The sequence below is a fragment of the Lepidochelys kempii genome, chromosome 10, assembly GCF_965140285.1.
Source record: "Lepidochelys kempii isolate rLepKem1 chromosome 10, rLepKem1.hap1, whole genome shotgun sequence".
NCBI lineage: Eukaryota > Metazoa > Chordata > Testudines > Cheloniidae > Lepidochelys > Lepidochelys kempii.
Window position 1 is genome coordinate 22,896,066 of NC_136389.1, and position 23,919 is coordinate 22,919,984.

The 23,919-nt window shown below is 44.6% G+C and overlaps 2 protein-coding genes across 11 annotated transcripts in view; one reads left to right on the top strand and one right to left on the bottom strand.

The window, feature by feature from the left end:
* The window catches only part of TXNDC11 (thioredoxin domain containing 11), a 100,800-nt gene extending 99,865 nt beyond the window's left edge, over positions 1 to 935 (top strand). For both annotated transcript variants that reach the window (XM_073362418.1, XM_073362419.1), the window contains one exon: positions 168 to 935. In XM_073362418.1, coding sequence (XP_073218519.1) covers positions 168 to 813 — 646 coding nt within the window. In that variant the 3' untranslated portion in view covers positions 814 to 935. The remainder of the gene's footprint in view (positions 1 to 167) is intronic.
* SNN (stannin) lies at positions 866 to 23,919 on the bottom strand. 9 transcript variants are annotated; one of them, XM_073362421.2, is made up of 5 exons: positions 23,748 to 23,919; positions 10,686 to 10,738; positions 10,293 to 10,334; positions 8,557 to 8,676; positions 866 to 3,961 (listed from the first exon to the last, which is right to left on the bottom strand). In XM_073362421.2, the coding sequence occupies exon 5, from the start codon at positions 3,866 to 3,868 to the stop codon at positions 3,605 to 3,607; it is 264 nt and encodes an 87-aa protein (XP_073218522.1). In that variant the 5' UTR covers positions 3,869 to 3,961; positions 8,557 to 8,676; positions 10,293 to 10,334; positions 10,686 to 10,738; positions 23,748 to 23,919; the 3' UTR covers positions 866 to 3,604. The 9 variants fall into 9 exon arrangements, with proteins under 9 accessions (XP_073218522.1, XP_073218524.1, XP_073218525.1 ...); XM_073362423.2 differs by having other exon boundaries at positions 10,686 to 10,754; XM_073362424.2 differs by lacking the exon at positions 10,293 to 10,334.

Sequence of the window (23,919 nt, forward strand, 5' to 3'; positions counted from 1 at the left end):
TAGGATTCTCTTGCTCAAAATAAAGCGTACAGAATAGTAGTTAAATAGAAGTGATATCTAGAAATTTAGTTTTGATACCACCAGTTTAAAATCTAAACCGAATTACAGTGTTCAGATAATAGCCAAAGACATTTTAAATGCACTAATCTACCTGTATATTTTCATAGGAAGGATGAGAGTGTGAAGTTTCCTGAAGATTTTTCAGTTACTCTTCCTAATCTGCTTAAATTCATTTTACATTACTCAAGTCTACCTTCAGCTGCACCTGACTCAGAGCCCTGCACCAAAGAATGTCCACAGAAAGAGAGTGTGTTACAGCAAGAGCATATCTCCCACTTAAGGAGTGAGATTCAGAAATTGAGATCAGAAGTCAGTGCACTACACCAGGCTCAAGATCAGCTGGAAGCCCAACTTTCTGAAGCCAGAAGAGAAGAACATAAACTACAGCAGCAGAAGCATACACTGGAAAAGCAGCACAGTATTCTCCAGCTCCACAGTGAACAATTACAGGCACTATCTGAACAGAAGAACAGAGAATTAGAAGAAATGGCTGAGAAGCTTCAAGAATTAGCAGATGCATCAGAAAACCTCCTTACAGAGAATGCTTTACTAAAAGTCCTGCTAGCATCAATGGAGGGGAAGCTAGAGAACAAAGATGAAACCAAGAAATCCATTCAGTCAGAGGAGACTCTTTCCACCCACAATACTGGCCCAGTTCTAACTGCTATAGACAGATTACATGAAAGAGAAAGGCTTGATGTTTCCAATATTGATACCACAGTGATTGAGCATAAAGAAAACAGGACAGAATAATTATTTATGCTATGGGGGGGTTGGGGAAAAAAAAATCAGGAATGACACTGCATTGGGAAGGTATTTATGCAAATTTTATTTGTTGTAAATAAAATATTTTCCAATTGTCTAGAAAAATCAAACCAGAATTTCTGCAATACTTCAAACAATTTACCAGATCTTGAAACCTAAATGGAGATATGGAAAACACTTTCCACTTTGATTGCACTAATTTGATAGCCATTTTATTAATTTAACCTAGGTTAAAAACAGTAAATTCCCAGGGAAAGCAGAGTGAAGCATCTCCTACCAAAGGACCAATTTTTGCACTGGCTTCTTCCCATGTCTCCCAGAGGAAGTGTTCATTTAGGAACTTTGACAATATATACTTTTCTAAGAAACAGCTGAAGTTAGCCATCTTCACTGCATTTTGCCTTTGTTTACAGAATTGGCTGGAAATGATGAATTTGTTTATTTAGTAAACTTGAATGAAAAGTCAAATGGTTAAAATATTCTGTCATTCCTGTTGTAGGATTTCAGCAACTCTGCATACCACTTTTACATGTGCCACAATTAACCTACAATTGTCTTTGAATCGTAAGTTAGGGAACAGATTTTTATAGATGTTTCATTATGGGGAACAAAAGGCAGAATAATCTCATCCAACCTCCTTATGCATCCGACTAGTGTTCCTTCTGCCTGCTGTCCACCCCAAAAAACCCCACAAGTGGGGGAAGGAGAATAAAGTTTGGCATCCCAAACAAGCAAAGTCTTACTTATTGATTGCCCAGCATATGCAGTTAAGAATCCAGTGTGCATGTATAGGCCAGTGCCTCAAACCATGGGCTGAAAAATTAAAATTGGCATCTTTGGAGCCAGTTAGTATACAATACAGTGTTTGCCCCCTCCCTAGGCAGTTGTATTCCACACTGCACTTAGAGGAAGGAAGCGCTTGTCCATTAGTAGCAATGGATTTGCTTAGCCAAGCTGTGGCCTTTGCAGTGAAAGACACTTCATTTTCTAGCCTCAGTTTAATCAGTGCACACAGGAATAAGAATGCAACTCAGCAGCTTGTCCTGGAGGGAGCTAGCAATTTAGTTCATAAGTGAACTATCATTTGCTTGCAGACAAAGTCATTAAGGCCTAGCTAGCTAAGAATAAATAGTGTTATTCGCGATGTATCAGCCATCATTCACACCAGTGTTTAGCAAAATAACTGTCCCCGTCCCCGTCCCCCCCCCAGATGGTGGTGGTTGACCTTTTGCATCATCTAGTACTTGTGCACACACACACACACACACACACCCTCTCTGCATCGCAGTTTGCTAGGGAGTTTAACTTAAACTAAAGGAATTCCTTAGCTACATATGAACTGGTAAAAAGCTGGGTAGTTAGTGGAATATGCAGGCCTAAAAGTTAGGAAATCTAGAACATTTTAGCCATGGTTGAATGATTGTTCAGAACCTGTGGTACTGTTTACGGCCTATAATTTTTCACTCCCAGTACCTGTTATAGGTTTCTCTGTAGTACAGAGAAGGGAAAGGTTAGGAAATGAGGGGCCTTTTGTGTGAAGGTACTAAAGATTACACCAAAATATTTTTTTAAAAAACCCTATACCTACCCACAAACAAGCTTTTCCCTTCCCTCTTTCCAACACACCCAAAATTTAGTTAGCTGTTACAAGACAAATTTCAGTCTGACCTGTAAGTTAAGAATCCAAAACACCTTATCTACAAAATACATTAACTGTAGACAATTTGGTATCTAGACTAAAAACAGTTTGCACAATTGGCTGTTTAGCTTCATGTTTACATATGCCCCAACTACTAGGTACACATATAAACAGTGGTTATGGGGGAAAAAAGAGGAATAGTTACATTAATGCCAGTTCTAGTGAAAACACCACTTCTGTAATTAACATGCTTGCTAACAGGAGGGAAAGATCTGCTCTACTGCTATTTTTAACTCCACTGGAAACCTTCTGGACCATGCATGAAGTAGCCATCATTAGTTCCCAGATTGGAATCTGCTAAAACAGCAGTTTCCTTGCAGTAGCTACATGGCTAGGACAATCACAGTATTAGCTGCTAACAGCTTAATCTACCCTAAAGGAAGAGAGGTACAGTTCCTTCCTTATAACCCCTATCCTTTCTGCCTCAATTACCTTAATGAGATTATATATACCTGCATTCAGAGAGAGTGTTCTGAATCAGTCCCATAAGAGGTTTAAAACCAAAAAATAAAAAGCAACCATTCTGTCTTTATGGTTATGCACTCAGAACTTCATAGCAGAAACAGACTTTAACTGCAGATTTGGTTTTGAAGGTCTGGCATCCAATCTGTAATCATGTGGCTCAGATGTCCAAATGTGTGTTACTAAGAATAACTTCATACCACTTCCATATGCTGGATAACAAAAAGCCAGAACTCCTGGCAACCTATTTACAGTTCACAGTTTTAAGTAGTTCACATTACAGTAGCAGTTCCATCAAAACAGGCTCAGCTAAACATTCAAGTAACAAAAATGCTATTAGTCTTTTCATGCCAGCATATGCCTGCACGTCCATTGCCAGCAATGGACTTTATACCAGAGAAGTCACCTCTTAGCACTAAGGAGTTAAAATACAGGATTGATGGATAGTATAGTTTCTCAGTGCATGCAGTGGCAAACCAATAAAACCATAACTTTGAAGTCTTATCTCAAGGTGTTTTAAGAGAGAGCAGTATGTATGTCCAATTTCTTCACAGTATCAGTTCTGCTGATTACAGACATCTTAAGTGTAGTCCAGATACACATCTGTGCTGCTCAAAGTTAGCTGTGAATTTCTGTGCCATTAGGAGTCAGCTTTGCTTTTCTCTCTACACAAGGTCCTTTAGCAGAATACTGCACCAAAAGGAAAGGCTCTTTGGTTTCTCCTTCTCCCACAATGCTCTCTTCATCTTCAGACTGGCTGATCCTTTGCAGACGCAGGTAACACCAGCAGCCCAGTATCAAGGCACCAAGAGCAGCAATAGCAATCAGAATGACTATTACAGTCACCACTCCAGTGGTGGGGCTATGATCCATAATAGACATGGTCAGTATTTCAGGTCAATTCTCCGATCTTAAAAGTGGTTCTTCAGTCCTTGCTATCAGTTTTGAGATGTCTGAGGCGGCATCTTGGAACTCCTGAAATACAGAAATAAGATGAGTAATGCAATTGTACATGGATATTACAGTTTTGCCTTATTCAGTAGCTTTAGTGTTACGTGGCTGGTGCTACAGATTCTGGCAACCCACCCTCTTGCTGATCTGTACATAAGTTTGCCATTTTTTTGGTTTTGCTCATTTGTTTGCCTGGGGAAAAAAATATTAGCCCTCTTTCATATAAAGCCTTTCAATTTGCATGGTCATATATTAGAAGTGTTAAAACTTTTTATTCAATATGATTTTGCCTTCGCTTAAACGCACAGGTTACGTGTGGTACATTTCCTACTGAACCAAAGTCCTGAATGACTCAGATGATCCTGAATGCTTATGAATCAATGTTGAAAGCACAAGATGAGGTATTAGTCAGTGTCTGGTACGGATCACTAAATCACAAGAGTGAACAGGAAGATGACTGCCTCCTTATGCACCTTTCTACAATGAGAATGGAAAAAAGACTGATCATAGAGGACGTCAATGTGACGGACATATTCATACTTCCAGTACTGAAACATCCTTGGAATTTCTAAACATTATAGATAATTTCTGAACTCAAAGATTTGCAGCCAACATGGGGGGGGGATTCTATATTACACCTTGTTGGAACCGAGAGGAACTGATCACCCAACTAAAAATGAATGGTCATTTCCTGTACTTCTACACTACATTTAAAAAAAAACCCACGCACCCTCTGGATGGAGTCTCAGAGCCAGAGTCTATTGACTGGTTTACAGGGCTTGGGCTGCAGGGCTAAGAAGAGCAGTGCAGACATTAGAGCTCATGCTGGAGGCAGGGTTCTGAGACTCTCCTTCACATGGGTTTCAGAGCCCAGGCTCCAGTTAGCGCCCAAAACATCTGCACTGCAATTTTGAGCCCTGAGCCATGTATAGCCAAATAATGAAAAAGCACAAGTCACTGATTCAGATCTAGATTGCTTACACCAAGTCTACCCAACATACACTATGCATTTTAATATGGCTACATGTAAATGTGCACATCTGGGAGAATGTAGGCCATATTTACAGGATGGGGGACTCTATCCTGGGCTGTAGTGCCTCTGAAAAAGATTTGGACATTGTGGATAACTATGAGCTCCCCCTGTGATGCTGTGGCCAAAAGATCTAAAGCAATCATAGGATGTATAAACAGAGGAATCTTAAGTAGGATTAATGAGGTTATTTTACGGATATGACAGCTGCTGGAATAGTGTGTCCAGTTCTGGTGTCCACAATTCAAGAAGAACGTGGATAAATTAGAGAGGATTTAGAGAATGATTAAGGGTTAGAAAACATGCCTTATAGTGAGACTCAAGGTGCTCAATCTATTTAGCTAAACAGAGAGATGGTTAAGGGGTGATTTGATTACAGTCTTAAATGCCTGTATGAGGGACAAATATTTAATAATGGGCTCTTCAATCTAGCAGAGAAACCTATACAACATGATTAGGACCGTACCAAATTCACAGCCGTGAAAAAGGTGTCACAGACTGTGAAATCTGGTCTTATGTGCTTTTACCCTATACTAGACAGATTTCACAGGAGAGACCAGCATTTCTCAAATTTGGGGTCTTGAACCAAAAGGGAGTTGCAGGGGGGTCACAGCATTGCCCACCCTTACTTCTGTGCTGCCTTCAGAGCAGGGTACCCAGAGAGCTGTAGCTGTTGGCTGGGAGCCCAGCTTTGAAGGCAACACAGCAGCAGCATAGAAGGAAGGATGAAATACCACACCATGCCACCCTTACTTCTGCGCTGCTGCCTTCAGAGCTCGGCTGCCAGAGAGTGGCGGCTGCTGACTGAGGGCCCAGCTCTGCAAGCAGGAGCACAGAAATAAGGGTGGCATGGTTTGGTATTTCACCCTTACTTCTCCACCGCTGCTGGCGGTGGCTCTGCATTCAGAGCTGGGCTCCCGGCCAGCAGCCGCCACTCTCCAGCTGCTCAACTCTGAAGGCAGCGCTGCCGCCCGCACCTGCACAGAAGTTAGGGTAGCAGTACCGCAACCCCCATTACAATGACCTTGTGACCCCCCCCACCCAAACGCCTTTTTGCGGCAGGACCCCTCAGATTACAACACTCTGAAATTTCAGATTTAAATAGCTGAAATCATGAGATTTACAATTTTTAAAATCCTATGACCGTTAAATTGGTAGGGTCCTAAATACGATTCAATGGCTGGAGGTTGAAGCTAGATATTCAGATGGGAAATTTGGTAAAGTTTTTAAATGGTGAGTGATTCGCCATTGGAACAATTTACACTGGGTTGTGGTGGCTTCTCTTATCACTGGCCATTTTTAAAATCAAGCTTGGATGCATTTCTAAAAGATCTTCTGCTGGAATTATTTTGGGGGAAGTCCTGTGACCTGTGCTATACAGATGGTCAGCATGGATGATCACAATGATCCCTACTGGCCTTGTACTCTAAGTGTTGGTTACAGTGAGTTCCTGAATGGATTTTATCTGACCTGAAGAGATGATAGCCAACACATATTCTCCAATCAGACACTCAAGCCTAGTCATCTCTAGAGCCTGCCCATGGCAGTAAGTAGTTCTAGTTAGGGAAGGGAACATTACAATTTATATTTAATCAAACAACTTTAGTGGTTGCAGAGTTTTGCCTTAGTTCAAGTCGAAGCCCATTCTGCCCGCTGGCGAACAATCATACCAGAGCCATCCCCAGATCGGAGGAAATTCTTTCCTGTACTACTAATGGACGCCTATACATTCTAGTATTATGGGGTTTATAAGATACCGTATGCACATGCCAACTTCAATCATGTAAGTTCTCAGCAGTTTCATAATCAGGTGCTAATTTCATAGTCTCATTAAAACATTTAAGTGCAAGTATAGATATACTTCCAAACCAGTTCAGGACGAAACCCTGTGCAAGTAGAACCAAAATTGCACTTTGAAGCGTGGAACAGAAACAAGGTGATGATGTCAGCACAAGCCATGCCCCACCTACTAATGCAAAGCTGGGGGGAGGGGAAGAAGGGTGAAAGATGTAGGTTATGTTAATATGTTCCTCTAAGACAAATAAATCAGGAAGACAGTGGCAGTTTAATAAATTAAGCATGAAACATTGAATTTAATAATAATAGCTCTTAGGTGAAGGTCACAATTAACCTGTAAATAGGGAAGGATTAGACTGCAGTGCTTTCCACCACCCCTCCCCATTTTTAGAAAGTGCTGTAAAACTGAAAGATCATGTGACCTGAATTGTGGTACAGAAACTAATCTAGATTATTTTCTATGCTATGATTATCTTAATGTGTACAGCCATGTTTAGCAATATTCTTGGAACACCAATAAAGAACTCCCACCAGCTAACACAAATATTAAAAGCTGGAAGATACCCTAAAACTTGTAAGCATTTGAAAGAAGTTTTGTCAAGTCAGAAAAGTAATAGCTGCTGTAACAGTAGTTGGCAGAGAGCCAGCAAGTGTGACACTGGTGCATGACAGCATCACTGGCCATCTACAGCTTGGTTATGTGAGAAGGAGGAGAATACTGCTCTCCAGCTGCTAAATAAGTTGTCCTACTTGTCAAGTTACTTCATTCCTTCCATCCACTGTGCCCCACTGCAGTACCCAGGGCTGTCCTTACCCATACGCAAAGCACGCAGCTCCGTAGGGCACCAGGAAATTTGGGGCACCAAATTTCCTGGTGCCCTGTGCAGCTGCGTGCTGCTCCAGCCCCTGCTTTCCCCGCCCCCACTCCCCTGAAGATTGCAGCCAAGCCTGACTATGCACTCCCAGCGTGGTAAGTGGAGTGACCCGGCCCCAGCCTGCTCTGCTCCGCTCCCTGGGCTCCCAGCCATGCCACGCTACCAGCGAGTGCTGGGGGGCGGTTCCCCCCACCCTCCAAGTCTGGGAGCCAGGGGAGCAGAGCAGCCTGGGGTCCCAGGCCTCTGCGATAGGGAAGCGCGGGAGTGGGGTGGGCTGGTTCCAGGCCTCCGCAGAGGGGTTGTGTGGGGCCCCAAGCCTCCGTGGGAGTGGGGATGCTGGCCACTTCCTGTGGGAAGTGGAGTGACCTGGCCCCAGCCTGCTCCGCTCCCCTGGCTCCCAGGCTTGGGGGGGAGGGGGGAACTGCCCCCCAGCACTTGCCAGCAGCGCAGCTGGGAGCCAGGGGAGCAGAGCAGGCTGGGGCCGGTCACTCCACTTCCAGCAGGAAGTGGCCAGCCCCCCCCGTGGAGGCCTGGGGGCTGTGTAGGGCATCAAAATAGCTAGGGATGGCCCTGGCAGTACAATCAGAAGGTTAATGTTCACCTCTGCCACAACTGGTGAAGTCAGGAAGCCTACACACGGGAGCAACTCCTGGCTTCCACTCCACTAGCTGAGCTTTGAGAGGAGAGCCTGACTTGTCACCATTTAGTAAAGTTACTGTGATCAGGCAATAGCTGCCGTTGTTTGCTTTGTGAACTTGCTCAATGCAGTGGATTAAAACAAATAAACAAAACACCCACTGTGACCCATGAACCTAATTATCTACAACAAAATAATACAACTGCTTTGGCCACGCAGTCATTTATTACTGACATTCAACACCTGTTTGCTTAAGTCGTGACAACAAATGCAGTTTTACTTGTATTTTTAGGAAAAGACAGCTGCCGATGCTGGCTTTGAGCGAAGTGAGACTTTCCTCCTGGTTATTCTGGCAGGAATGGAAGAGGGTCATTACTTCAAGCTTCCCTCCCTCCTCACTCTAGAAGAGCAAAATTAAAAAAAAAAAAAAAAGTTAAAGGAAGCTGAAAATGAAACTGAAGAGGCAGCAGTATGCAAAAAAGGAGGGGAGGGATGAAAGGTGGGCTACAGTTTTTGTGGGTATTACTCTCAAACTTACCCAGACTAATCAGCAGTAGCAAGCAGAAAAACCCCTATCCCCCCTTAAGTCAGGACTCCTTATTTAAGAGGATGCTCTTTCACAAAAATCTTTAAAGCAAGTTTCCACTCATTTTACTGTGCTGTACCATAGGTCTTTTGCCCCCAGCTGATGGTTAATATTTCTTTAGACTTCTCACCCTCTGCTGCTGTCAGAGCAGAGGAAAACATCAAGGACTCATGAACCTAGAGGCAAGGCTGAGGCCTACCAGGTTCATGACTCTGCGCCTCAGCTGGACGCAAGCCTCCTAGCCTGGGCGGACAGATTTAACACTCACTCTACTCCAACTACGGGACTCGGCTGCTGCAGGAAGCTACTTGCTTTGGGCTCAGCAATGAACTGCAAGCTGTAGCTGATGGTAGGAGGAAAGTGAGATGCTAACATTTGCACGGTCAATGGAAAGCATCAAGGGCTGAGATGGTCAGGAAAACAAGTCTCTCCCCTCCACCAGAGGAAGCTAGTCTTTGGACTAGCTCTCCCCATCATGTTGCTCATACGCACGTCAGGAGGAGTCATTGCCCAGAGTCCATCCTCTAGCCACCCTTTAGACAAGCATGGATACACACACCCAGGACAACCACTGTTCGCTATCTTGTTACTTGTGCAGCTGCACTCAGAGGAAAAAAAAAAAAAGCCATTAAATATACAAGTGACATTGGGTTCCATGTCTCAATTGCCACGTCAAATGTACTTTATTTACAAATAAAAACAGCTTGTTTTTAAGTACAAGCCCTGCAAATTAGATCTGGGGTTAAAGCCAAAATGGGTTCTTTTCTGAAGCACAGTCACCAATAGTACAAATTCTTCAGGCCTAATTCTGCTCTCAGGCACTGCTGTGCAACCCAACAGCCTTTGGTTACATTTTGTACAAACCCAGCATATTTACTAAATTCCAGTTGCAAGTCCACAGTTCAGCTAATGATACACAAAAAGAAATAGCATAGTCAGTGTAGCTATTTTTTGTTTGTACACAATGTAAAATAATGACACCTGCAATTTCCCTTCTGATAACTATGATCTACCTTTCTGATAGTGTAGTCTTATAATGAAGATCTAATATCTAAGCCAGTTTTGAGGTAAGGTGATTGGAAGGGGCCTATATGTCAGATCAAATTCATTGACTGCTAAAACTGTACATCTACCCAGAGCACCAGATGGCTGTATTTTTTAACTAAATTGCAGTTAAGACTAAATGGCCTGATCCTACAGGCTGACCCACTCAGGACAACACTTACATCCATACAGATCAGCTTCTAGGACTGTGGCCTAAGCTTCTATTTGTGATAATTCTCCCCTGTTTAAAACGGATATTGTTCTTCCCTTTTGTCTAGGGAAGGAGACATTTCTGTCAAGATTCAAAGCAGGGGATGGGTGGTCTCTTGCCATCCCATTCCTTAGGGGAACCTGAATGTATAGCTGGACTGAGAACTGTTTCTCACCTCTCCAAGGGTGCAGGAGTTTCTTTCTCCAATGACTAGCTCCTTCATGTGGTGTGTGCACATGGGATATGGATGGGATGTGAAAGAAAGAAAAAATAGTCACTCTTTCTAAAAACAAAATCAGAAAACCTCTACAGTGCTCTCAATTCTTCCCAGAAAATAATTTCTTTACCCTTTTATAAGAGGTTACTTGAGTGGTGCAGCTATGCTACAACCCAAGTGAAGTTGGAAGGGAAAGATTAGCATCTTCCACTAGAAGATTCTTTTCCTCTGCTTCCCCATTTTTCTTCTCTTATATACACAGGGACCAGGTATAACCACCCTGAGAGGGACTTAAGCTGGCAGCTATTTTCTAGCTACCAGTGGACATCAGAAAGAACCTTGTTAACCCACCTGTGTCTAATCAGGAGTCTCAGCTGCAGCAATTCCCACTCAGCATGGTGGTTCTGAAATACATAAAACCTTGTGGCAGACCCCAAGTTAGGGGAGAATAAGAAGTTTTAAGGAAGACTGACAGTAGGCTATGAAGAGACTACAACACTTGCAGGTAACTGAGAAACTTTACATTTTTTTGGTTTAGATTTTCCTCCTCTTTTACTGATAAACCTTTTTACCAAGGGAGTTAATCTAGCACCTTTACCCTGTGAGACAGATGCATAAATATATCCTGCAATAATGGGCAGCACAAACAGGTTCTTAAAATGGAACTTCACTCCCTGGCAGAAGTGATAGTTAAGTTTAGCTGTTCTTAGTCTCTTTCCTAGTCAAAATACAACCCAGCCCTCCCACTTGTCTGAATGATTGTGCCCCCAAAAACCTTTGAACTACAGAACTACAGTTCTGCTGTAGGTGTTCTATGCACTCAGACTAAATAGTGAATGTGTGAGTATGGTCAGAAGACAGTGACTGTAGCATGAGGGGTATTATTGAAACAGATCATTCCTCAGGTCAATGCTGATGTTTACATTTAAGATAAAACAGTAATCCTTTAAATTGATTAAAATAACCTCTTATTAGTTTGCCTTAGATACACTAACAAAGAACCAAAATGGGCAGAGCATCACAGGTGAACAGCAGAAGTCGCATCTGAGGCAGGCTGCATGTGAATGAACTGTTAGCTTGTTATTTCCATAAATTATTTCAGACAATTTATATAGCAAGGAAGCATAGTCTAGATGTTTCAGCAACCATCATGGAAACAGGCTTTTTTTTTTTAATAAAACCCACAAGAGCCTAACTGGTAACTAAAGGAATTTATATACTATTTAGAGAATGCTAGCTGGATAATGTAGACTATGGTATATGCTGAAGTCTGATGGCCCCTAATATCTCATTACAGGATAGGGGTAGCTTTCATTGAGGTCCAAGGATGTTACTTGTCTTTTTGTGGCAGCAGGATTAGGCTCTTGTAATTTAAGGAGGTATGGAAGTGTGGGTTTTTTTGTTTGAGGCATATACTTGGTTTCTTAACTCAAGAATTCAGGTCTGGTCTATCCTGGAAGTCTCTCTAGAGAAACAGTTAAAACATGAGGTCCCAGGGAGGAGGGTGGCTATTCAGATTTCTTCTCTAGGATGAAGCAACAAACTTGTATTTGGGGTCCTTAAAGAGCACAAATGCATCAGCAAACAGACAAGCCAGGCTTGTGCCCCTTGGCTGGTCACTCAAAGCTTTACAGCAAACTGACTGGTGCTGTGGGACTTCTGCCTCAGACATGGCAGCTTAACTTCTCTGCAAGGAGTGAGTCATGCCAAAAACAAACAACCAAGCTAAGAAAAAGGCTTAGGAGCCTACCAAGAGCCATTTGAAGTATAACTTCTAGTAGTGTAGTCTACTGGAATTGTACTAAGCTTCCTCATGGTTTCTTAAGTATCCCAAATATCAAGTCACAATATGACTTTAAATATAATGGAAAAAATGACTGGCAGTAGCATGGTGTTTGTGAAACTTAATCTGAGATAGTGTGTGACCCTGATGGGTCCAGTCACCCTGTGACACCTTCACTATAAGGGCCAATAGAACCAGCCATACCTTTGCTGTAATTAATTAGCTGTTTCCCAGCCTGAGGGGGTAGGCTAGCTTCATGGTGACCTGGGCCTTATAAAATGACACCACCTTGAGGGCTGTGATTGGGGAGGGACTGAGCCAAGGTCTGCATGAGGCTTAATACCCCACAGGAGCCAGCCTGGCAGCCCAGTGCTTTATATACAGGAGCAGGGAACGCAGCCCAGAAGGGGCTCAGAACAGTACCTCACAGAACCCAGCCTGGGCACTGAATGCTCCATCCCAGAACCATAAAGACTCTCAAAGGAAGCCCAAAGAGGTACAGGGAACAGGGCCAAGAGGGCAAGCTGAAGAGCAGAAGAACCATTTTGGTTTAGAGCTTTTAATTGGATTTTTGCCACCTCAGAATGGGTTAAGATGATCACTTCTCCAGTGGTGTGTGGAAAGTTGAGGTGGTCAACCTCAGAGTGCCAGGCCAGCAGAGGGCACTGCAGGGTGGCATGACAAGTCAGATAGCTGGCTGTTTAATGCCATCAGCAAGCTAGGAGTTCTGAATACTAGATTCAATTGTATTTGTTTGAAGGCAGAACAGATTTCCCATTTGGTTAATAAGTGGACATGGACCTATGGCACAAGGCTCCCTTATACTCTTACTAGTAAGTCAAGTCATGAGTTTAGGGATCTGAACCTGGGCCTAAGAAGTGTTCCAGGATTGAGTGGGGTCTTAGGACAAGTTGGGTGCAGGGGTCTGCCCACACACATCCTGAGGCCCACTGCAGAAGTGGGATCTGAAAGGACCGCACCAATGCTTTAATTATTGCTTTTAGGAAAGAATACCTCAACATTTCTGCAGTATTCTGAGTTGGCTCTGGAATAAGAAATCTGCTTCTTAGGTCTCTTGTAGCATGGAAAACAACTTCAAGTTGCTCTGCATATTATCAGTGGCCAAAGCTAAGTATCTATCTTTTAAGAGGCAGTGCTTAACAAGTTATAAGCTACAGATGGACTGTAAAACAGCTTGCAGACAAAGTGCTACCTCATCATTGCCTTGAAGAGGGTATCGTTAATGTAGATCAGTGGTTCTCAAAATTTTGTACTGGTGACCCCTTTCACATAGCAAAACTGAGTCTGACCCCCCTCCTATAAATTAAAAACACTTTATAATATATTTAGCATTATAAATGCTGGAGGCAAAGTGGGTTTTGGCAACTCATCCCTTCCCAAGTAGGCTGTGGGACTCTGGGACAGGGACAGTCTTCCAATGTGTTTGTACAGCACTTAATCCACATCTGACTCGGGCTTTGGATGCTAGTGCAATATGAAGAAAATGGAGTCTAGAGTACAAACCAGAGAGGCAGAACAGTGCTACTAACATCTGTATTTGGAATGACTTTGCTATGGGAAGCCATGCTCCGAGATCACAAGAAAAGTTATGGGGACTGGCCTATCAAGTGCCAAGAAAACTTTGTCGTCTTTTTTTAAAAAGGACACCCCTGAGAAAGTCCATCACCTACCTGACAAGGGCTGTGGCTTAACTAGTCCCTGCAACTATTCTCCTCATTTAGCATTTTTAAAGTTTTCATGGTACAATGCTACAGCTAAACTAGGGTGTAAGCTCTTGCATAAAGCCCAAGGTGAGTAAATTGAAGCCAGGAAGTCAAAACTGGGTGGTTTTCAGAATGCACTGAAGATGACTATTTTAAGCTTTTAAAAAATAACCTCTAGTCCAAGCCCATTCACACACAGCCTATGACTTTCAGAAGCACTGCATGCAGGCCAGGAGCATATCCAGCTCAAATCTCTTCAGCAAAGCCTCACTTTGGTAGGTCTCTAGCTTGTGCAATAGTATGACAGCATTCCGTTCTGGAAAAGGGGACTGAACCACATTTATTAACACTACACCACAGACTAAGGTCCAAATTCTGCTCACTTCAACCACATGAATCAAGCAGACATCAACCAGAAAATGGCAAGATTTGGCCTCACACTGGTCTTGAAATAGTTTAAGTATTCTCTCAAAGTAGCTTTCAAGTCCTTTAACACCTTAAAACCGTGAATGCTAGCAATTCAGCTGCTTGGTGGAACAGAGCAGACCAACCTTATGTAGAATAACTTTAATGCAATAAACTTGAGGTAGGATTGCAGATAGATTTGGATAGATACTTAAGTAGGCATGAGCTTTTTTTATGTAGCTTGTCACAGGCAAACCTATATGCAGGAACTACATTTGTAATTCTGAAAACCATATACACTCAAATGCTACATATAGCTTACCCAATTCCCTCTTCTGCATTTTATGCCACTCATTGTTGAGCCTGTTCTCTGATTCATGCTGTAGGCATATCTGCTGCCTTATTCTGACCATTCCAATTAACAGTCTGCCAGTACGAGTGACTTTTATAGAATCTAGCTTGGTAACCTTGAACTGACTTTTACTGCCACGCTACGCTGCACCACACCATTGGACACTTAAGACTTAAGGGTTTGGCAAGTTTTGTCACTATTTTATCTTTTTGATTTAAATGAACTGATATTATTTAAGGCAGACTGCCATAAAAAGAGGGCCAACTTTGTATGGCTTTGTCACATGCCACAACTATTATCCTAGTTTTGAATTTGTAGTTATTACAAGAAGCACTGTAATGTAGTAACTTAGTTGACAAGTGCCCAGCACACTTGTATTCTGTAAATGTAAGTTAATACCAACATGAGCTCCCAACAAAGAGGTTCTAGGTCTCATGCCAGTATCTCTGAAGGGTTCTTCCCTTTCAGATTCCACCTCTTATGTTTCTCAGCCATGCAATTCCATTCCCACTCTGCACCAGCAGTCAACTGAATTAATCTAGCTCTTTAGAGAATGTTTTGTATGGGGCCTCTGAAGTATTGTCTTAGTGCAGGACCCATTACCTCTTCCCTGACCTTCTCCATAAGATACTAGTGAGTTGCCTTCCTTAACAACCCAAATTCCTAGTGGCTTGGGCTTTTACTTTAAGTAGCCCACAACTGGTTCCAAAGAGACTAGTTCATTCTTAGGGTTTCTTGGCGTCTGGATGAAAAATGTGCTGGAACATTCAGCACACTTATAGCAAGAAAATGCTGATTTAGCTAATTGCTTCATAAGATAAATTCTAGCAGTTCCAAAGAACACTGACTTTTTTTCCACAGTAATATTCAATGGAAGGGAAGATTTAAATTCAAGTATCGGTTATTTACTCCAAATACTTATCAACACCTTAACTCCAAAGTGAGACAGACTTTGGATATGCTAGACCAGAGGTAGGCAAACTATGGCTCGTGGGCCAGATCCAGCCTGTGAGCCATTTTAAGCCAACCCCGCTCCAGCCAGGGTGCCGGGTTGCAGGGCACCACACAGCTCAGCCCCACTCTGCTGCTCCAACCAGAGTGCCGGGTCGGGCCACACCATGCAGCTCCCAGAAGCAGCTGCATGGCCCTGCTCCAAGGCTTGGGCGCTGCCCCACATGAAGGGGCATGCCACTGTTTCCAGGAGCCGCTTGAGGTAAGCGCTGCTCACAGCCTGCACCTGAGCCTCTTCCCATGCCCCAACCCCTGCCCTGATTCCCCCTCCTGTTCTCCAAACACCTCAATCCCAGCCTGGAGCACCCTCCTGCACCCCCAACCTCTCATCCTCAGCCCCACCCCAGAGGCTGCACCCCCAACCAGAGCCCTCACCCCCCCCACATGCCCCAATTTAGTGAGCATTCATGGCCCGCAATAAAATTTCTATTCCCCGATGTGGCCCTCAGGCCACAAAGTTTGCCCACTCTTGTGGTAGACAGATTAGATTTTTTTGTACAAAGTCTTTTAAAATTTAACATCTTTTACATGGGGGGGGAGTGGTTGGAAGAGAGGGGAAAGTGATACAAAAGGAGAACAGTATGTCATCCAAGGAGAGGGAGAACACAAGGTTCACTTTTCTTATTCACTCTGCAGTGTAGCTATACCCTAAAGCAGGAGGTGTAACTGCAGCTCATGTAGGCACATACCTGAGGTGCTAGCTTTGATCTAGCTCAGTGTATAGCATTGTGGCTGTGGCAGCAGCTTGAGCTAGCCTCCTGAGTACAACTCTACCTGGGACCCTGCGTATAAATGCAAACGGCTAGCCGGTTGCACAGCTAAACTGCTATGGTTACCTGAGCATTGATCTAGCTGCAGCAAAGCTAGCTAGCTCAGATATATGCCTATATGAGCTGCAATCATAGCTCCTGACACTAGTATAGGCATTCTTAGTCATGACAAATAGACTGGGCCTTCCTTACTAGAGAAGTCAGAAGACCTGGGGAGGTCTGAACAATCTGTGTAAGTATTTCTATGGATTCTGTTAATCAGAGTGATCAGAATGATATTTAGATACAAGTCTGCTTTCAGGAGTAACCTGGGTTGTCTACACACTATAGTAATAGCAGTCGCAGTCCTAGTGGGGATGTACACAGTAAAATTTTTAAAAAGACAAAGTGCACTGTTCCAGATTATTGGCATTTAGCTACATAATTTGTAATATTTCAAGTTAGTCCCCAATGCACCCTGGCTCAAGACGTAGCATGCTTAAGACCAGGGGTAATCAATTTTGTCAAGGTCCAAATTTCTTGGTCAAGATGTAGTCAAGGTCCAGACTCCAGAGAAAATACAAAAAATAAAGATTTCATGGTCCACTCAAAAGCATCTGGATTTGGCCCATGGTTTTCCTATTAATTACCACTGGTTAAGACGCTTAACTTTAAAACCACCAGCCACTGGCCATCTTATTCTTGAGGCAATATCATGATCTCACACCCAAGTCTCCATCCAAGCTGACACATGTACGATATTCACTCTCTATCAAAAATTAAGTAGAGACCCACTAATATTTAAATTTCAAGTGGACACACAAAGGCTTTTTAGTCTCAAAGTTTCAGTTCTGAACATTCTGCTCCAAGAAGTTTCTCTTTGCTATCTGCAAGTGATAGCTGTTGTGAGGTTACTGATTAACCTCCCTATTCAAAGCTGTTCCAAAGACCTCAGAAGTCCTTGTTTTATTTTTGTAGTGGCCAGGCAGTGTATGAGATGCTACTAGATTAAAAAAAAATTTGCTAGATGTCAGCTTTTAGAAAACCCAGTCTGTTTGAACACCACAGATTCTACACAGCACATATCCCTGATTATTGTAATTAAGGGAAAGGTGTGGAGAGGCAAGCAAAAAGGAGAAACCAGTCTAACTTGATAAAGATGAATAGAAACAGATGATGTATTTAGAGACTAGGCTTCCTTGTCAAGGAAAAATACTATACTTCTGAACATTCTGCTGTTAAACAGAATTAACTGTTAGTACTAAAGTATGCACATATATCGGGGCTGTAAAAACTTCTAATAAAAGTTAAATGTGTATAGCACTACACTACAGTTCTCACTAAAGAAAAATGGCTGAGATTTCAGTAAGTGCCTATTTTTAATTGCTATACTTTCCATAGCAGAATTGTAGTTGAAGAACTTGGAAAAAGGCTTATGCCTCCTAAATACAGCTACTTTGGTATTTTAACGTCTGGTTTGGCCATTAACCAAGTTAATGGAACTCTGAGATTAAATCCAATATTTAAGGTAACTGCAAACTAACTACTCCAAGCTTTTGAGAGTGAGTTTTAGAATGGGGAGCTTTCTTTAATGGGAGCAAGGAGAAGGCAAACTAAGGCCTTGGCTACACTTGCAAGTTTCAGCACAATAAAGCAGCCCCGGGCACCCTAGCTCACTCCCCATCCACACTGGCAAGGCACGGAGAGCGCTCTGACTCCACGGCTACAGCGCCGCTGGTACTCCACCTCAGCAAGACTATTAATACTTGTTGCATAGTGGCTGAAATGCCCAGGTGTCAGTGTGAACAAGGTGTTGCACTACTGCACTGTGATCGGCCTCTGGAAACATCCTGTAAGTGGCTACTCTTCTCCTTGTTGTGACAGTGGGCACAGGAATGCAGAAATGCCCTTTCAAAGCTCTGTTTCGGAGAAAAAGCAAACATTTACTGTTTTCTATGAGAGAGAAAGAGGGGTGTGTGGGTAAGGGGGGGTCTGAGCTTACAAGACAGCATGCTGACACACAGCACCCCAAAAGCCCCCTCTCCCTCCCCCACATACATACAACACACTCCACCCCAGCCCCATTTGAAAAGCACATTGCAGTCACATTGGGAGTTGCTGCCCATAATGCACCACTCCCAATGGCGCTGCAAATGTGGCCACGCCAGTGTGCTGTCAGCATGGACAGACTGCAGCACTTTCCCCAATGTGCTCTACAAAGGTGGGTTTAACTCCCAGCGCTCTATAGCTGCAAGTGTAGCCATGCCCTAAAAAGCATACTCTGTACGTTCTGTTTTTCTTGGCAGTCATATTTACTGCAAGTGGCCCATAGTTCATTCTAAATGCAATGTGAATTTGCAACCCCATTCAAGACTCAACACCAGTACAAGTGATGTGTAGTGAAGAAGCCAGAAAAAGACCAAGGGGAAAATCCATTAGGGGTCCAAGTGTATCATTTGGACACCAATACGTACTGGTGTCCAAACTTCATTTGCTGCATTTTACAGAAATGAAGAATTCATTTCTATCATGCATCCACTATAGGCAAGTACTTATTTCTGTGCCAATACCAGCCATAATTAGAGACTGTTACACTACTCTTGGTGGCCAGAATATTTACTCCAGAAGAAATTCTATGCCAAAATTTAAAACTCTGCACACTTCTAAAATTCTGAATATTTTGTCAATAAAATGTGGAGGCTCCAGCATGGCAGTGGGGAGCACAGGACACTGGGTGCAAGGAGGTGGGAAACCACCCTGCACCCCGACTCCTCCCCTCCCCGCCCCCCCATCAGCGATTACCCTGACACATCACACATTCCAAGAGCCAGCCTGGCCCTGCCCCTCAGATCTAGGCACACCAAGACAGTGAGCAAAAAAAGACACTCTCACACATGCCCAGTCCTTGCCCCTGGACCCAGGTGTGGGGCAATCTGGGTGCAGGTGCCTCAGTGAGGGGCCCTGGTACAGGGGGATCTGGATGCCCAGGGGGTTCATTGGGGTTCCAGGTATGGGGGATGGGACTCTGAGGGGGTCCAAGTGAAGGTAACTGGGGCTCAGTAGGGCAGTCTGGGTGTGGGGGGGCTAAGTGGGGGTCCAGCTGCAGCAGGTTGGGGCTCAGTGGAGTGGGGGTTGGTGTGGGGGGGCTTGTCAGGGTGGTATGGAATAAGGCTAGTCAGGATGGGGGTCTGAGTTCAGGAGGCTTAGCAGGGTACGGTCTGGGTACAAGGGTGGGGTGCAGCTGCAAGAGGGACTGAGGGGGATGACATGAGTAAGCAGCTCACCATACAGTGACCTCTTTTCTCCCCCCCTTCCCCCATGGCTGAGGAGCAATGGGGCAGGAAGTAGGGGTGAAGTGGGGTTCCTGTACCTGGGGGAGGTGCCTGGGGGTGGGTCTTGAAGGAGAAGAGGAAGTCCTGTTCTTCCCCTGCCCCCAGTCCAGACAGGACTAGCAGCTAAATCTGGTGTAGGGTAGGAGCCACCAGCAGGGCTGGCTCTAGGTTTTTTGCTGCCCCAAGCCAAAAACTTACTGCCCCAAGTTCTGAGAAGGCAACTTCCCAAGCCAAAAAAAAGCCACCCCTGGAATTGTGCCGCCCCAAGCACACACTTGCTTTGCTGGTACCTAGAGCTGGTCCTGGCCACCAGCCAGCTCTCCGGGTGCCAGAAATGATGTTCCCACACTGCTCAGGAGGGATGCATGATTGCTCTTGCGGCTTCCCTGTCAGAAGTCCTTTCTCCACAGGGGAACAAAAATCTGTGGGGGACATGAATTCTGCATGCACAAAGTAGTGCAGAATTCCCCCAAGAGTAAATATAGTGTTCAAACTGAAAATAATCCTCACTTGTCTGGACTTAGTGCTACCTTCATATGATAGTTTAACTTACAATCACTTGGACAGAAGTGCAAGTTAAATAAATTGACAGATTACCATTACGTATACTTTCACTCACAAACTGGGTTCATTTTGTTACTCCTTTAATGCAGATATTCTGAAGGGCAACTTTCTGCCAGGAAGTAAGTTAGTTGTCTGTTCCGTTTCTCCCCCATCCCCCCCTCCAACTAAGCTTTTCACCATCTGTTTCCTGTTGGATAATCTTCAAAAGGAAACTAGTTTAGCTGTCAAATAGCAGGTTAAAAACTTAGTTAATAAAGCTTAAACTTGGCATACCTGAATTGATATTCCTACTCCACACACTTTTCATGTCTATCATATAGCAATGGAACTGCATGCAGATATCTAGTATCCATTTTGAGTGTCTTAGACAAAGTTACAATTGGACCAGATTTTATATTTCTGTGATCAATGGACAAAAGGTAGGCAAATGGAGGCCAGAGTGGTTCTCAAGTGACTGTGTTTTCCATGTTACTAGCCTCATTTAATCATATTTAAGATGTTACTAGATTACACACTGTTAGGGGGGAATTTGCATGAGATACTAACGGCCTGCTCCCTCTGACCTCTGTAGTAAACTTTCTATTTACTTCAGGGGCAGCAGGAGCCCAATTTTTAGCCAAAGTCAATACACAAGGCATTTATTTAAACACAAATTGTTGCAGAAGTTTTGATGCATAGGGATATCTGTCTGGTGTCCATCTCACCTTATTGTGGAGCTCCAATAAGAGGCATACTAAAATTACAATGACCCAGTACACTAATTGTAGAAAGCGCAAAAAATACCTGTGTTCAACTTTGTCCTTTTTAATATGTATTGTTAGTCCAGCCTTGATGTATTAGGTTTGCTAAACTAATAAAAGGTACAAATTCCAATTGCATGTTTCAGTGGAATACTGATTTCCCCCCCCCCCCCCCCCAAGCCAGATACTCTACATCTAAGGGTATGCCTACACTACCACTGTAGTGGTGACTTACTATAGTGACAGAAGGGATCCCCGCTCCCCATTTTTAGTAATTCACCACCTTGAGACACTGGCTAGCTCAACAGAAGAATTCTTCCGTCAAACTAACTGCACCTACAGTGGGGGGGGCTAGGCAGACCTAAGGATGTCACACAGGGTGTGATTTTTTTTTTTTCCACATCCCTGAGCAATGTAGCTAAGTCTACCTAAGTTTTTAGGGGTAGACCAGGCCCTACTTGGCACCAAGCCCTTTATTCCAAAAGAACAGCTTTGACAAGGTGTTTCATTGTGAACCACCCTCCCATCCCCCTTTTTAAAAAAAGCTTTGAAATCTCTATATAGTTTTGCCAAACAAAGGCTAGATACCCTCACTTACATCTATCTCTAATATTAAGTCATTTAAGAGAACGCATTATTAGCTGTTTATCTAAGAGCTCCATAGATTTCAGCAGTTGAAAATGTTTAGACTCTGTAAGCTACCAAAAATGAAGTGCACTGACAGGTAGTAACTGAATAACCCTGATCCATGCAGTTTGTTGCAGCAGTAGAAGACTGGAGAAGTCCCTGATCAATCTAAGCACCACCTCTTGGAGCAGTGATTTACCTACACCAACCAAAGCCCTTCCTCCTTTCTGGCATAGGTAGTGTCTTCACTAAAGCACAACAGCAGTGCATTGTGCAGAAGTCCTCTGCCAGTGTTTTCCTGCACTATTCAGGGTTGCACTGTGTTTTATGCACAATCTCTAGAGACTAATATTTTGCCCTTAGCTTTTCTGTCTCATGTGTGTGCATGCATGCACACACAGATAGTTACATAACTATGTCTGCACACACGGAGATGGTCCTTGGTATAGAAAGGGCAAAACCTGGTCTGTCCTTTTGTATAACCTGCTTGCAGGTTACAGAGGAGTCTGCAGTATGAAGTAGACTGGCAGTTACTAGCTGCATATAATTCTCCACTGACTATATTCAAAAGCTGTATACAGTTTGTCTACAGACAGGTCTGCACCTACATGGCTGCCAGGAAAGAAAATATGCTAGGCAGTACAGCACATACTGTGCAGATATAGACTCTTTTGAACGTGTAGTCCTACTGACCATTACACTGACAGTACGAACAGCTATGATGTGCAGACAAGTTAGTTTAATATCAAGACAGTCCAATGAAGTTATAACCAGAACACAAGTTTTTTCCAGGTGATTTGGAAGGGGGGTTACTCCAGAAAGTACTGCTATATACAGGTAACAGGTTTTTTTTAAAGCTGTAACCCACAATGCACAGGCAAGAAGATGATGCAGAATGGCAACTGTAGTTTTAATATGCCTTTTAAGATTTCATACTTCACACCCCATGGTGTGGAGGAGGTGGTGAAATAAGAAATCTCCTCTGCCTCTTGAATTTTGCAGCGTTTTTAAGGATGTAACCTTTCTTCTACAACCTGGAAAGCAAAGATGCTACTTTTGTCAGGCAGCAATGTGCACTGGTTACAGATCACATCCACAAGGTGAGACTGGGGGGAAGGTTCGGAGGCGGGGCGGAGCTGGGGGCACATGGAAAAAAACGTGATGTAGCCAGACAGCGCAGGGAGACAGATCTGTGCCAGCCCTTATCTCTGAAAGCCAGTGATTCCGTCACCCCGAGTATTTGCACAACAAGAGGAGCCCGTGACCCAGGAGAGGCATCTGAATCACACGGTGCGGGTGGTTGCAAGGCGACCTGTACAGATGATGCAAAGCATTGCAGAACAGGGTATTCTGCTACGTGATGTGCACTGTTACTGAGGGGCTCAAGGCACGAACCAGCGCCGGGCGCTAAAGCTGCAATCCCGGTTAACTCCCCGCGTCTTGCGAGTGGATGAGGGGGCTCCAGCTCTCTCCTCCCCGAGGAAGGGGCGGGATGAGCTTTGCGGCTAGCAAACGCCAGACACGATCCCGAATCCGCGAGGGACGCTACAAGGCCGCCCCCCCCTTTTTGTTTGTAGGTTGCGCTCGGAGCGGATATCCCCGCCCCCCGGGAACCGGAGGGGGGGCGCGGGGGGTGCAGGGGAGATCCGGGCAGCTGAGCTCGCTGCAGACACAAAGAGCAGCTATAATGCAGCCGCCTGTGCGGGGCTTTCCCTACCACAGCTCCCCGAGTGGCTCTCTTGCCCTCCCCAACAGGCGTCGTCTCTTCTCCCCCGCCCTCCCCCCCAATCTCGAGGCACTAGCGTGGGAGGGGGCTGCCCTGCACCCAGACAGAGACGGGAGCAGAAATGGCTGCACCTACTAAAGGCTTTAGCGAGGAATACAGCGTCGTCGTCCCTGCCTGCCCTCCCCCGCGGCGCTTGGGACAAAGCGACCGGCCCCCAGCGCGCACAGACCCGGCCCCGGGCCACAGGGGGCGCGGGGAGAAGCAAGCCGCTTTCGCTGGCTGCATGCAGAGGAGCGACCCGCGTTGGGGCGAGCAGACAGGCGGCCCGCCGCCTACCAGGCGCCCGGCTGCAGGCAAAGGAGCGGCCCGCTCCTTCCGCCGCCGCCTTGCCGGCACTCACCCTGGCTCACGGGCGCTCCCCGCTGCACTCCGTGCCAGGCACCCGGCGCGGGCGGCTGGCTGCCCCGGTGCACACGGAGCGCGGCCGGCCACGCACCATCCCGAGCGAAGCCACCAGACGCGACCCGGGCAGCGACGGCTCGTTACCCTGCAGCTCCGCCTTATATAGGGGC